We start from the raw sequence: 14,628 nt of genomic DNA on the forward strand, positions 1-14,628 counted from the left end.
TATAGGTGTGTGAAATCACAATGTCAATCTCTTTTCATACAAAGCCGATATTATAGCAGATGGTTTGTTAAATTTTAATATCAAATACATGTTCGTATTAAAAATACTTACCTTTGCTAATCGTAAGGCGTCTAATTGCGCTTTAATTTCCTTTATCCTTTTCATCAACTCCAGATTGGTCTTATTATTCTGGAACAATATAAATATAGAGTAAGGATAGATTGGACATACAGAAATAAGTAAGTTTTTAGTAGGTATATTATAATTATATATATCGTCTGAGTGTAAGTATGTCCCTACTCCCTATATTAATTAGGTTTTCTTTAATATACCTTTTCATCACTGTCGGTTTCTTGTCGATGGTCGGCGTAACCCGAATCATATGATTTGAACAGTTTGTCGTCTGTGACTGTTAGCTCATTCGGCGTCTTAGTCGACGTTGTAGTCGGGGCGGGCTAAAAAAGAAAACAAAACTGTGTTCATGGGTGAATCAACTTTTTATTGTATTCGTTGCTATGGTTACGGTTTGTTGTCCAGGGGATAACAACTCTTTAAAATCTCGATGTTATATTTCGAACGTTATACAACATTTCTTCTAACAAACGAACGGTTTATGTTTCTTTGGATTTGGTATACCTATCTAAAAATACCTGCGATAGATTATAAAATACTACAATATCAAAATCATGTTCGTATTAAAAATACTTACCTTTGCTAAGTGTAAAGAGTCTAATTGCGCTTGAATTTTCTTTATCCTTTTCATCAACTCTAGATTGGTCTTATTATTCTGGAACAAAATACAAATAAGTTTGGACTGGACATACATAAATAAGTAAGTTTTTTTGTTCTAAAAAAACTCGTATCTAGTTATGTCAATCAAAAGAAAAATGTGAAAAATGAAAGAAAGATGCATACAGAGTTACTGCCTTTCAACTTGGAGTAACAGTGTGAGATACGAGTTTTTTTTTTAAGTAGTGCCGAATACATCGTCGGTTGAGTACCCACAACACAAGCCTTATTGAGCTTACCGTAGGACTCAGTCAATGTGTGTAACAATGTCCTTATAATAAAAAAAAACAACGGGTTGCACTCCGGGAGTGCCGACAGAAGTGAAAACTGAATGACTAGTCCAAAATGTCTGCAGCACTATGTATAATTGACCCATCCTCCTTTCTATTGAAAAACTTTAGTTCCGAAATTGCTGGTCAGTGAGCTTGTTTAAAATTCGAAATTCAAATTTGTAGCGTTAATTGTTTAAAATTCGAATAGAAATTGTAAAGTTACCTTGCAGACCTCGCATCTATACTGGGTCAAGCAGATCTTGTCAGTAGAAAGAGGCGGCAAATTTGAAAAATGTAGGCGCGAAAGGATATCGTCCCATAGAAAATTTGAATAACGCGCCTTTTTTTACTGACTAGATTTGCTTGACCATCTATAAATACATTTGGTTATGATATTATAAGTTTTATTCACCAGTACTAGAGTTCACTTTTATTAGCGATTTCATCAAGATGTAGCTTTATTGAATTATATTTGAGTGATATAAAGTTAGAATGTAACTGTGAGACCCGTACAAGATTAGAAACTTTTGTCATTTAATGTCATTGAGTTTTTCTTTATTGATTTAAATGCCATCTAAATGAGTGGCAATCTAAACCTTACGGTCACGTGATCGCGTTACGCTGTCTCGAGTTTATAATTTTTTCCCCACCTCAATCGCCGCTAAAGAAGTTTTCACTTCAAAAATTATTAATTAATTAGATTTTCTCTAATATCACGTACCTTTTCGTCAGTGTCAGTTTCTTGTCGGTGGTCGGCATAACCCGAATCATCTGATTTGGACAGTTTGTCATCTGGGACTGTTAGTTCATTAGGCGTTTTAGTCGACGTTGTAGTCGGCACGGGCTAAAAAAAGAAAAAAAAACCGTGTTCATGGGTGAATCAACTTTTTAGTGTATTCGTTGCTATGGTTACGGTTTGTTGGCCAGGGGAAAACAACTTTTTAAAATCTCGATTTTATTTTTCGAACGGTTCTTTGGATTTGGTATACCTATCTAAAAATACCTGCGATATATTATAAAATACTACAATATCAAAATCATGTTCGTATTAAAAATATTCACCTTTGCTAATTGCAAGGCGTCTAATTGCGCTTGAATTTCCTCAATCCTTTTCATCAACTCTAGATTGGTCTTATTATTCTGGAATAAAATAAAGAAATTCTTTATTTATTCGAGTTCCCTTTTTTATGTATATATGATCCACTATATTTAATATTATACTAAATACATGCCTTGCCTGACTTCTTTTATATATATTTACATATTCCCAACCCACTCACTTCCATATCAAATTTCAATTTTTTTTTCTTTTCCTTTTTCTTCGTGTATAAGTTTCTAATTTGTGTTAAATATTAAGTACCGAATCACATTTTGACACTGCCATTACTGTTCTGAGCTATCTTCTTGCCCTGGGCTCCACGGAAGACCAGCGCTATAGCATATATATTATGTTAGAGCATATGCTGAGTGGTGTCCATTTGTAGCCTCTATAGCAGCATCAATACTACGATTATTATTGCATGTTAGTTAAGCTAATGATAGTTTAAACTGTTTAGTGTATAAGATCCTCTTTTTTAAATTTATATGTGTGGTGCTGTATGTAGATGGTTTTTGCAATAAACGTTTTTCTATTCTATTCTATTCTATTCTAAAATAAAATAAATAAAATAAAATAAAATAAATTACATTAAGTTTAGATTGGACATACAGAAATGTCGTACGTGAATACGTTTTTAGTATATTATTATAATTAATTGTATATATCGTGGTCTGAGTACCCGCAACACAAGCCTTATTTAACGGCATGAAGGCTTTTCTCTAACATCACATACATCACATACCTTTTCTTCAGTGTCGGTTTCTTGTCGATGGTCGGCGTAACCCGAATCATCTGATTTGGACAGTTTGTCGTCTGGGACTGTTAGCTCATTCGGGGTTTTAGTCAACGTTATAGTCGGCACGGGCTACAAATAACAAAAAATTTGTTCATGAGTGAATTAAATTTTTAGTGTATTCGTTGCTATAGTTACGGTTTGTTGTCCGAGGGAAAATAACTCTTTAAAATTTCGTTTTTACATTTCGAACGTTATACAACTTTTCTTTTACAAACGACTGTATTCTACGGTTTACTTATGTTTGTTTGGATTTGGCATATCTAAAAAATACCTACGTTATAAAATTATTGATTGCTAGAATCCTCATTGGTTTCATTACGCGCATAGTAAATTATGAGACGTAGGTACATAGGCACCTATGCAGCAAGACGTTTGCATAATTAGATTTTATTATTTAAAATACATACCTACACTCACACTTAAAACAATCAAATTACTTACCCGTGGCGAAGTTTCACCTATGATCATATTAGAACAAGCGCTGCATCGTTCAGGGCTCGTTTGGCGTAATTGCTTCTCTTCCTGTTAAATTTAAATTACAATAACATCATCACATAAGTGTCTTGTTGCCTGATTTAAATTTCTAAATAAATAAATAATTCAGGTATAGCTTCATTTATATTTGTCTTTGAGAACTTCGATTTTATCATTTATTAATTTTTAACAAGCAGAAACATTTACAAGATAGTAATTTTCCACTTTAAAATTTCTCTCATTTATATTTTTGAGAAAAAGGTGCAGGATAGGTGGTGCTGAGAGGATATACCACGGTCTTGGCGACTTGTTGAGATAATTTTGCCTGAGCCGAATCTCTAATTCAGCCAATTTTCTTACACATTTTGAAGAAAAAGTACAGTCGCCATCAGATATATCGGAGCGGCCGAGGTGCTCAAAAAATCCATACACGCACTGTAGCACCTTGACAATAGAAGCGTGTTCAGATACTTGTGAGCAACTTGACCGGTGCGATATATCTGATGGCTGTACTTTGTCTTCAAAATGTGTAAGAAAATTGGCTGAATTAGAGATTCGGCTCAGGCAAAATTATCTAGACTCGAAAACTATATCGATGGCAACTGTACGTATGAAAATTATAAGCTAAAAAGTTCGTAAATGACATACCCGTGGATAAGTGGTGCTGAGATGATTTTCGACAGTCTTGGCGACCTGTTCAGATAATTCTGCCGCCTTGACCTGCATCTGCAACTCAGCCACTTTTCGTTTCTCGATTGACAACTGTGTTTCTAACTCCGCTGAAAAATAGTAATCACCTGAATATTTCACGTTGAATAAAGTTAAGCGTGATGGAAGATGCAAGCTTCTATTACTGACTGTATTTTTTTTCACAATCAACTTCCTAGCCCGTACCATAATAAGTAGGTACCTACCTGGGAGACTGAGCTTTGCTCGGGCTTTGGATCGGGAATATAAACACTCAGAAATGCGCGTTTTCCCAGAGATAACACCCATGCAGCTAGATCAATTTTCGCCCCCGAAAATCCCCATAGGTATAGCACATTTCATCGAAATCGTTAGAGCCGTTTCCACGATCCCCGAAATATATAAATATACTTACAAGAATTGCTCGTTTAAAGGCCTAAGATCATAAAATTATGTTAACCCTTTACCAGGCTAAGGGATATATATTTCCCACATACGGCACTTCAAACATGTGTTCTATGTTTGTTCCTCAGCCTGGTAAAGGGTTAAAATATATTCTTTATTTTAATACAAACCGCCTTCTCCGCAGAGGGTTAGTCATTAAAAGCTAAATGCCTTACCTTTCTCTGCTTCAGAGATGTGTCCGCGCACGAGCTCCAAGGAATCCTTGTTGCGTAAACTCTGCTCGCTGCGCGCGCGCATAACGGCAGATTGCAGCCGCGACACCTAGTGATTATAAAATATTTGTTCATGTATAAACTTAAATAAATGTCATATACTAAGAAAAAGTGATTATATACATCATTGTTCATGTATACACTTAAATAAATGTCATATACTAAGAAAAAGTGATTATACATCATTGTTCATGTATAAACTGAAATAAATGTCATATACTTACTAAGAAAAAGTGATTATATACATCATTGTTCATGTATAAACTTAAATAAATGTTATATACTAAGAAAAAGTGATTATATACATCATTGTTCATGTATAAACTTAAATAAATGTCATATACTAAGAAAAAGTGATTATATACATCATTGTTCATGTATAAACTTAAATAAATGTCATATACTAAGAAAAAGTGATTATATACATCATTGTTCATGTATAAACTTAAATAAATGTCATATACTAAGAAAAAGTGATTATACATCATTGTTCATGTATAAACTTAAATAAATGTCATATACTAAGAAAAAGTGATCAAGGCCTCCAGTGCCCCACATAATAACATTTATTTCTGTTTATAATTTATATAGTAGTGTTTCTACTTGATATAAAAACAAATTAAAATATTTTCTGAAAATAATTTAATTGGTTCTTATATTTCTAAAAGGTAGTATGTTTATGTATGTACGCCATACGATTAAATGAATGAACATGACACCACATTTTTTCGTAGGGAGCCACTGTCACGCACGTAGCCAATGTGCCACAAAACCAGATGATTAAAACATATATTTTACAACGACCCGCCCCGGCTTTGCACGAGTTACACAAAACCTTTGGTTTCTCAAGAATCACCCTATTGATAGGTGAAAGCTGCATGAAAATCCGTTCAGTAGTTTTTGAGTTTATCGCGAACATACACACCTACACACAAACAGACAGACGCGGCGGGGGACTTTGTTTCATAAGGTGTAGTGACTACTTTTTATGGAGCAAAAATAAGTAGGAGAGCACATAAAAAAAAAATACAAAATCACACCTGGTTTTCTAATTGTGTCATGCGGCTCGAATACTCCGAATGTGTTTTAGCTAGTTCCTGACAAAAAAAAACACAAATAAATATCCATTACTAATCTGATCAGATCAACTTCTTACGGAATTACTAATATTATTAGTCTAATATCGTTCGAGAAATAGGCCCCAACAGCCAATTTCTCGAATGGTATTAGTCTAATATTATTAGTGTGTTGTCACGGCAACCCATACGATTTGACAGTTCGTGGACTAATAATCTAATATTGTTTGAGAAATGGGCCCCTGCATGCCTCTGAGAAAAGTTCAAAATGATTTTAGTCTCCAACCCCCTTATCATTATTTATAAAAATTTTGCTTTGGGCCAGTGTGGATGTTATAGCTAGCCCACACACTTCCTCGAGAGGAGGCATGTGCCCAGGGGCCCATTTCTCGAACGATATTAAACTAATATTATAAGTCCACGAACTGTCAAATCGTATGGGTTGCCATGACAACACACTAATAATATTAGACTAATATCGTTCGAGAAATGGGCCCCAGCATTGGGACGAATATAAGCTAAACAATTTTTATTTTATTACACAAATTTTAAAACTTAGGTTACCTCTTCTAGTTCTTCTATTTTTTGCTTAAACTGTTCCTCTATAGATCTGCATTTGATTACGCTGCACACCGTTTCCGCGTCTTTCCTAGAAAAACAAACTTTTTAACTTAACGGCGAATAGAGAGATAAAGTCTACAGAAAAAAACGCGCCCCTTAGTTTGACATCGAGAACAGATGGCGTTGTAGGTACTGCGCCTTACGTTTTGCGGTCACTGAATTGTCAAACGTCAACTTTTGACAGAGTTACCGCAAAATGTATGTAGCTGCAAAGCGCCATCTCGTTTACTTATCAAATTCGAAGCACGAAATTGTCTTAGATTTTACACATCTTCCAGATATCTTTTTACAATCATTGCCTATCTAAATGGCTACGTGCAACATCTTTCATGACACCTCTAAATTTCAGGCATTTATAGACTAAGGTTACCGCTTACCATCATTTAGATTTCATCGCACGTTACGTGCGAAGTGTGTGGGGGGGGGACTAAATGGGGATAGCGCTCGACGTAGCAAAAGTTTGAAAGTTCGTGGGTTCATTTTTCATTATTTTCCGATACGTTACGACAAAAAAGCGTATGGCCTAAAATCTAAATAATGGTAAGCGGTTACCTTTGTCTATGAACGCCTGAAATTTAGAGGTGTCATGAAAAATGCCAATACTATTTGACATAAGTGAACTGCCAAATAACTAATGTGTCCTATGGCCGCCAAGATAGCACCTGTGTCGTGCACACAGGTAATACTTATTTACTTACTTTTCAACTTTCTCCTGGTCATTTACTAAAGTATTCGTTTCAGCTGTCCTTGTTGAAGGTGGATCTCTGAAATATTTCATATTACAACAATTATTTGGTAGAGATTATCGCTTTTTTAACCAGTTTAAATATCGACCCTACGATTAATACAGGTAGGTTCAATTTGGAATAACGTACTGAAAGTTTTGTTTTTAGGGTTCCGTACCCAAAAGGTAAAACGGGACCCTATTACTAAGACTTCGCTGCCCGTCCGTCCGTCCGTCCGTCTGTCTGTCACCAGGCTGTATCTCACGAACCGTGATAGCTAGACAGTTGAAATTTTCACAGATGATGTATTTCTGTTGCCGCTATAACAACAAATACTAAAAACAGAATAAAATAAAGATTTAAATGGGGCTCCCATACAACAAACGTGATTTTTGACCAAAGTTAAGCAACGTCGGGCGTGGTCAGTACTTGGATGGGTGACCGCTTTTTTTTTGCATTGTTTTTCCGTTTTTTTTTTCATTATGGTACGGAACCCTTCGTTTTTAAATCAAACAAATGTTGTTATCATACCCTCACCCATGAAAATGGGTTACCTAATATAGAAACTTCCATTCAAAGCATGGTATAATAATATACTCTGGTACTCTCTTCCGACCACGTGACTGACACAAGCCTACGTCATCATGCGACAGCGCTATATAATAATATGCAATAGCGCTATATAAAGTGGCAATGTTATTGTGACGTAGGCTTGTATCACTCTGGGAAGAGAAGACCATGTTTTATTAGACTATGCATTCAAAGTGATTCATTTCTATTGTTTTTTTTTCAGTAATCGTGTTAGTCTGTGCGGAAAGAGAAGAGTCATAGAATGTATGAATTCCCTTCCATTCCAAGACTCTTTTCATTCCGCACAGACTGTTTGTTTGTTTATATTTGTGTTTTTTTTACATAACTATGGCAAAACCAAAATATAAAGCGAGAAGTCTCGATAGTTCAGTCGGTAGAGGGGCGAGTTAAGTTAATAGTATCCCAGTTAAACTACAATATCTGGGAGACCGAGCTTTGCTCGGAAAACATATAAAAACTCAAAAATGCGCGTTTTCCCAGAGATAAGACCTAGCTAGATCGATTTATCACCCCCGAAAACCTCCATCTAGCAAATTTCATAGAAATCGTTAGAGCCGTTTCCGAGATCCCCGAAATATATATATAAATAAACAAGAATTGCTCGTTTAAAGGTATTACATAGATAGATTTTTAACCAACATGCAATAAAAGATGTTCTATGGAAACCCAGTTACTTTCAGTCAGTTAATTTTAACATTTTAAACGGTACCCAAAGGGTAAACAAGGGACCCTATTACTAAGACTTCACTCTCCGTCCGTCCATCTGCCTGTCACCAGGCTGAATCTCATGAATAACAACAAATCAAATACTAAAGAGTACGGGACCCTCTGTGGGCCGCCCAACTCGCACTTGTTCAGTTTTTTTACTTACTGTTCAGCCACTGACGATTTATTTTGCAACGACATTGAAGAATTGATTCTGTAAATAAAACAAAAAGGATATTTATATTCTTTATCTTAATAAAATTTTAAATGTTAAAACACCATATGATTTAATATAATTTTTCTATTTTTAATTTGAATTTGAATGAATTTCATTTGTCTGAGAAAGCAATGAGAAAGAAATGCTCCTTTATTTTCGTTTATGAAAGGTTCTTATTGGATTCACATTGGGGTCAGTTTACACATTGATTAGTTAATGTGTAATACCCGGTATGAAGGCCAGTTACACTTAAGCCACACTTACACACATAGAGCTTACCTACATTATAACATTACCTACATGCAATCATTTCGAGTAAAAAATAATAAAGTAAATAAAAATAGAAATAGCTCTATTCCAAGTCCTTCCAGGTACCGTGGTGGTGGCTTTCCTGGGCCAATTTCGAGTAAAATAAAAGCTTTAAAAAAATACTTGTTACCTAAATACTCACTTGAGAGAATTATGTGTGTTAGAAAAACTCTTGTAGCTCCGGTTACCGTGATTCTGTTTCAGAAACTGTCTGGCCGTACACAGCTGCATGCTAAGCTTTCGGATTCTATCTGCTAAGGCTTCGTTTGCTTTTGTTAAATCTGCTATTCTGTAAATATTAAATTTCTGATGGTATTCTATCTATTAGGCTGCATGGCGAGTAATTGCATATTATCATGATAATCAGACATAAGCAGTGATCGGCATGGACATTGCCACACTGCGGGATACTGAACTAAAATTTTATATGACTGCAAATTCTGAACAAAAATTTGTGGAATGAATGTGACTCAAATGGCGCAATCTTATTCAAAAAAGTAATTCTATTGAGTGTTATATTAAATAGGATTTTTTATGAGTTTTTGAATAAGTGCTCTACTCAGAAACGCGTGGTGTGGCACCGTCCGTACCGACTAGAAGAGTTTAGAATATAATTTCAATGTTACCCTGCTCTTTGTTCACTGATAACAGCTTTGGCCGCAGCACAGCAATCCCTGCCCGTATAAGTTTTTGTCAGAGACGTCATTCTCTGCACTTTGGTTGACAGTATTCGGTTCTTCTCATTTTGGGCATTGATAGTTCGCTTCAACTCCAAATTACTGTCTAGTAAGGAATAGTACAAGTCCTCCAACTCACGCTTACTCAGGTTTGACGGGCGGTGGTGTTCTGCAATAACATAAATCGAAATATCAAGGACACAGTACGCAAAAGAACTTTGTCACTGTTTCAAGCATTTCAAGAACAAAACCTTACCTTTATCACAACGTGCCGCATGTTTGTTACACATATTATTATCATTTTGATCCATTCCACCTGCGGACTTTATTAAATTATTCGAGGACATTGTGCAGAAACAAATATAACAATCACAAACAAAACAATCGAACACTGAATTTTTTGTGTAAAACATTCATCTTTAATTTACATTCTCACATACATGAAACAATAACCTATTAATGGTACATGCTTATTAGATTTTACATTTTTCCGGTGGGATTTGGTAAATTTCAGCGTGTCGACGTTTAATTGAGGTTTAATTTACGAAAATGCCGCCATGGCAACGGAGTAACTGTCACTATCTATGTCAATGTCAACGCAAAGGTGGGTTGTTTGAGACACACGTTAAGCCGTTCACAGTTAAACAAAAGTTATTATCAATAACTTATTTATAAATTATTTTTTTATCAGCTCGTTCGTACAATATTTGTACAAACTAAATATATATTTTGGAAGATTTCAGAATCAAGAAGTAAACCTCAAGTTTTACGACGTTTCTGTCACTGGTAAATCATCTCTCTCTAGCAAATTTCTTAGTGCGAAAAGGACAAAGTATTGAAATCAGGCGGAGCCTGAAATCCTGCATAATAATTTTATTTTTATCTAGGTCTGGCTAGCCGAATATTGTTGACAGATATTTCCTTGTTGTATTACCAACTGTCTATGATTTTAAAAAAAGCTAAGTTGTATCCAGACGGGATTGATCGAATCGGTCGATTTGATCAGAAATTAAATTGGCGTTAATCTCTAATCTTTAGATTAAGCCCCCATTCGCACGACAGCTTTTTCAACGCGCGTTACAAAAGCGCTTGAATCTGTCCGCACTCTAAATTCAATTTAACGACCAAGGTTTAAAGTCGAAAATCCAACAACGCTTGATAAAAAGCGTCACCGCTGTTGTGTGAATAGATACATGGTTATCCATTTGTGTCATTCAAACGCTTTTTTAACGCGCGTTGAAAAAGCTGCCGTGCGAATGGGGCCTTATGGTGATATTAGAGCCATCTAAATTAAAAAAAATGCCCCAGAACGAAAATACTGGCCTCACAATTTGGTATTCTTGCGTCCGCACCACATTTTATCGGTAATATCGGTCATTATCGGCGAGTCAAATTGGTATTTGCATCCGCACCTCCTGATTCGATCGAGGCACTTGAAAATAATCTGTGCACTTGAATCAGATTGGCGAAAAATTGACTAATCTTGATACGCTTTAAAAGTCAATTGTCAGTTTATGTCATTCATTCAAATTGTTTGCGGTTTACAAGGGGTTTATTTTAAATAATATTAATAATGACTATACCGAGTGAGGTCCGCAAACTTCTATAAGCTCGTAAACATTTACGACGACGTGCGAAGTCGACGTGAAGCGTGGTATAACGAAAAACTGCAATGTTTACAAGTCGTAAACAATTTAATAGGTCGGTGCTCTATACATTTTGATACTTTAAGTACTAGTTTTAACATTTGCCTATAACTTTGTTTAAGTAGGTACGTGACTTTACCTGAATCTCATAAACAGGACAAGTGTGTAAAGAAACGGGTAAACTAGAAGTTCTGGAAAATGTCAATAAAACCAAAACATTGCATTTGGAACGTAAACATGTGTGTTTGTCGCTGACTGTAGGTACTTTACATAAGTAGTGGTAGAAATTATGTGCGCTGACTTTGAGTGCACGTCAACGTAAGTGTATTAATTTCCTTATAATCTAACCTTCCGTATAATTTATTTCCTTAGGTACCTTACGTGTGCACAGAAAATCACAAATATTTTCTAGTATCAAAACTATAATTTCTACTACACAAAGTGTGACCAGCCCAAGATTTTTTGAATTTCCCGCCAAAACTTCGTGTAATATTTCAGTAGCCAGACTTCTAACTTTGTTAAGGGTTAAGAATTTATTGATGTAGTTATGGATACCTATATAGCGTCCTTATTTGGACCTTATTTATGCACATGAGGCATAAGAACCTTTTTCTAGTGGAACGCCACAAAGATGAAGGATAATATACAGTTATAGTCTGTCAAACAACTTTGTCAGTAGAAAAAGGCGCGATTTTCAAATTTTCTATGGGATGATAACCCATCGCGCCTTCATTTTTTGGGGTTCCGTACGCAAGGGGTAAAAACAGGACCCTATTACTAAGACTCCACTGTCCGTCTGTCTGTCCGTCTATCACCAGGCTGTATCTCATAAACCGTGATGGCTAGACAGTTAAAATTTTCACACACGATATATTTCTGTTGCCGATATAACAACAAAAACTAAAAACAGAATAAAATAAATAGGTATTTAAGTGGGGTTCCCATACATACACAACAAACGTGATTTTTTCTACCATTTCTTGCGTAATGGTACGGTACCCTTCGTGTGCGAGTCCGACTCGCACTTGGCCGGTTTTTCAATTTGTAGTTTTTTTTCTACTGACAGGAATGGCTTGCCAGACTATGCCTACAGTTATAAGGTTTAAGTAAAATACTCGCAAGGTCTATCAACAAATTTTATTAAAACAATAACACACTTAAAAGTGACTTAAATATTACGACATCCATTTAAGTCTAGTCTAGGTAACATAAATGAGGACTCTAGCACTGGGTAACATTGACATACATACAGTTTTATCTATTTTTTTGCCTTATAAGGAAGTAGGTAGGGTAAATCGTCAATTACTGGCCACCGGCTAATAACTGGCCACCCTAAACTAAAAATGAATTCTATTCACCTATAAACAGAATTCATTTTAGGGTGGCCAGTTACTTAACAGGTGGCTAGTTATTGACGAATTACCCTATTTAGGTATACTGTAAATTTTATTTACATTGCGTCAATTTTGTCGCTGTTAAGGCTTCTACAGACGTTGCAACAATTGGCATGCGATTTTATGGCTCCTCTACGCGATGGGCCAGCGCCGGCCACTCCAAGGGACGCATTTATGCGTTAGAGGCAGCAAGTGATATTGCTATCTCATTCTATCGCATGGCTGCGTCCCTTGGAGTGGCAAGCGTTGGCCCATCGTGTAGAGACGCCATTTGATAGTTGCTGACTAAGTAGGAGGTATGATCGCAACGCAATTCAATCGATCGATGAAATGCTGCAATGTATAGCAAGTCACATGTGATATTCACTTCGTGAATTATTATGGAATGTCCAATTACTTGCAAACAAACTGATTTGTAAAACTTTTATAATAAGAACTACGTTACTTCTATAGGATTAAGTCTTAGAGCATTTAATAACTGGAGTCGCCTTTAAGAGCTTACCCCTCTGCCGAAAACCTTGCACAATATTGTGCAAGCTTTTGTATGAATGACATGGCTATTTGTACGTTACGTACAAATCGTGTAGAAATAGCAATATATTTGATGTCCCCAATCCCGCAAAAATCGGCAGACTGTTTCGTAACAGAAAATGACAGCCATGACGTCTCCAGTTACTAAATGCTCTAAGGCTTAAGTAGGTAAGTCTAATTATTCCACATTATGAAAATAAAAACAATCTTATCAAATTCGTTCACACGCAGTATTCCATCTGTCCAATATTTTTGTCCAATGTGTATTGCGTCTCACATTTTGCTTGATGAGAGAGTGAGACGCTATGACATTGGATTGGACAAAGAATACACACCACACACAGGTGGAATACCAACCATACCCATTTTTTTTTTCAAGATAAAGACAAAAGTACGCCATCATATAATGTGAGTGATTTCTAAATGTAGCTAAATAAATTATAATTTCAAAACTTACCATAAAATAAAATAAATTGGAGGCATGAATACCATGACTACTACCTAAGTGCATTAGGCTAACTTCGGAAGCAGGATAATGTTGAAATTTACTGACCCTTTTGAATTGAATTAATTTACAAACCCTTCCTTAGAAATTATAAATATATTATTAAGTATTATATTATTATTTATACTTACTCGTATTTTTTATTTTTAAATATATTGACTAATGTCACATTTCATAATTTTAATGATCTACTTTATTTTTCATAAAATCGTAAACATACTAATATTACAATAAATGGTTTTCATATTTATTGTCTTATTTCACATTTAAAATCGAATAACTCCACCATTTTTTTTTGTTTTTAAGTAGGTACCTACCATTGTGTATTAGGTACATAGACTGAATGTTTTAATAAAGGCATCAACTAGAACTAGTTTTCTAATACATTCTTCAAAATAGTTGATACAATAAATATACATATACTTAGATACATTACTTTATACAGGTACTTACTTATATAAAATATTGATGTACCATCACGCTCCGCGATTGTTGCGCCATTTAGGGTCCTAGCTAAATTGGTTGTTCAATACTTACCCTATAGAATTGCCAATTTAGCAAGAAGAAGCAATTTGGCATAACAATCCCGTATGGTGACTGTTACCTACGGAATGTAGCTACCTACCAGTAGGTATTTTCTAGGAAGGGTGCTTTCTGTAAACTCTACACTCATAATAATACATAATTAGCAACTTAATACTTTAAACTGAAACAAAATACCTAATTATTACCTACCCATATTTAAAAATAATAATCGTAATAACAAATAAAAAAGTTTCGATACAATCACAAGATATAAAAAAATAACTTAAAAGTAATAATAATATACTTACCCTA

The 14,628-nt window shown here is 35.1% G+C and overlaps 1 protein-coding gene across 4 annotated transcripts in view; it reads right to left on the minus strand.

Annotated features, from left to right (window-relative positions):
- LOC134790150 (titin homolog) overlaps positions 1-10,267 on the minus strand; it is a 113,552-nt gene extending 103,285 nt beyond the window's left edge. For 2 of the 4 annotated variants that reach the window (XM_063760950.1, XM_063760948.1), the window contains exons 1-16: positions 9,972-10,267; positions 9,665-9,884; positions 9,181-9,327; positions 8,679-8,726; positions 7,190-7,255; positions 6,435-6,519; positions 5,835-5,891; positions 4,738-4,843; positions 4,079-4,209; positions 3,398-3,478; positions 2,903-3,025; positions 2,124-2,201; positions 1,783-1,905; positions 710-787; positions 333-455; positions 112-189 (exon numbers count right to left, since the gene is read on the minus strand). In XM_063760950.1, the coding sequence (XP_063617020.1) occupies positions 112-189; positions 333-455; positions 710-787; positions 1,783-1,905; positions 2,124-2,201; positions 2,903-3,025; positions 3,398-3,478; positions 4,079-4,209; positions 4,738-4,843; positions 5,835-5,891; positions 6,435-6,519; positions 7,190-7,255; positions 8,679-8,726; positions 9,181-9,327; positions 9,665-9,884; positions 9,972-10,128 (1,701 nt within the window). In that variant the 5' untranslated portion in view covers positions 10,129-10,267. The remainder of the gene's footprint in view (positions 1-111; positions 190-332; positions 456-709; positions 788-1,782; positions 1,906-2,123; positions 2,202-2,902; positions 3,026-3,397; positions 3,479-4,078; positions 4,210-4,737; positions 4,844-5,834; positions 5,892-6,434; positions 6,520-7,189; positions 7,256-8,678; positions 8,727-9,180; positions 9,328-9,664; positions 9,885-9,971) is intronic. The other 2 variants (XM_063760949.1, XM_063760951.1) reach the window with 2 other exon arrangements.
- Between the last annotated feature and the right edge of the window lie 4,361 nt (positions 10,268-14,628).

This window comes from Cydia splendana, chromosome 4 (genome assembly GCF_910591565.1).
Source record: "Cydia splendana chromosome 4, ilCydSple1.2, whole genome shotgun sequence".
NCBI classification, from domain to species: domain Eukaryota; kingdom Metazoa; phylum Arthropoda; class Insecta; order Lepidoptera; family Tortricidae; genus Cydia; species Cydia splendana.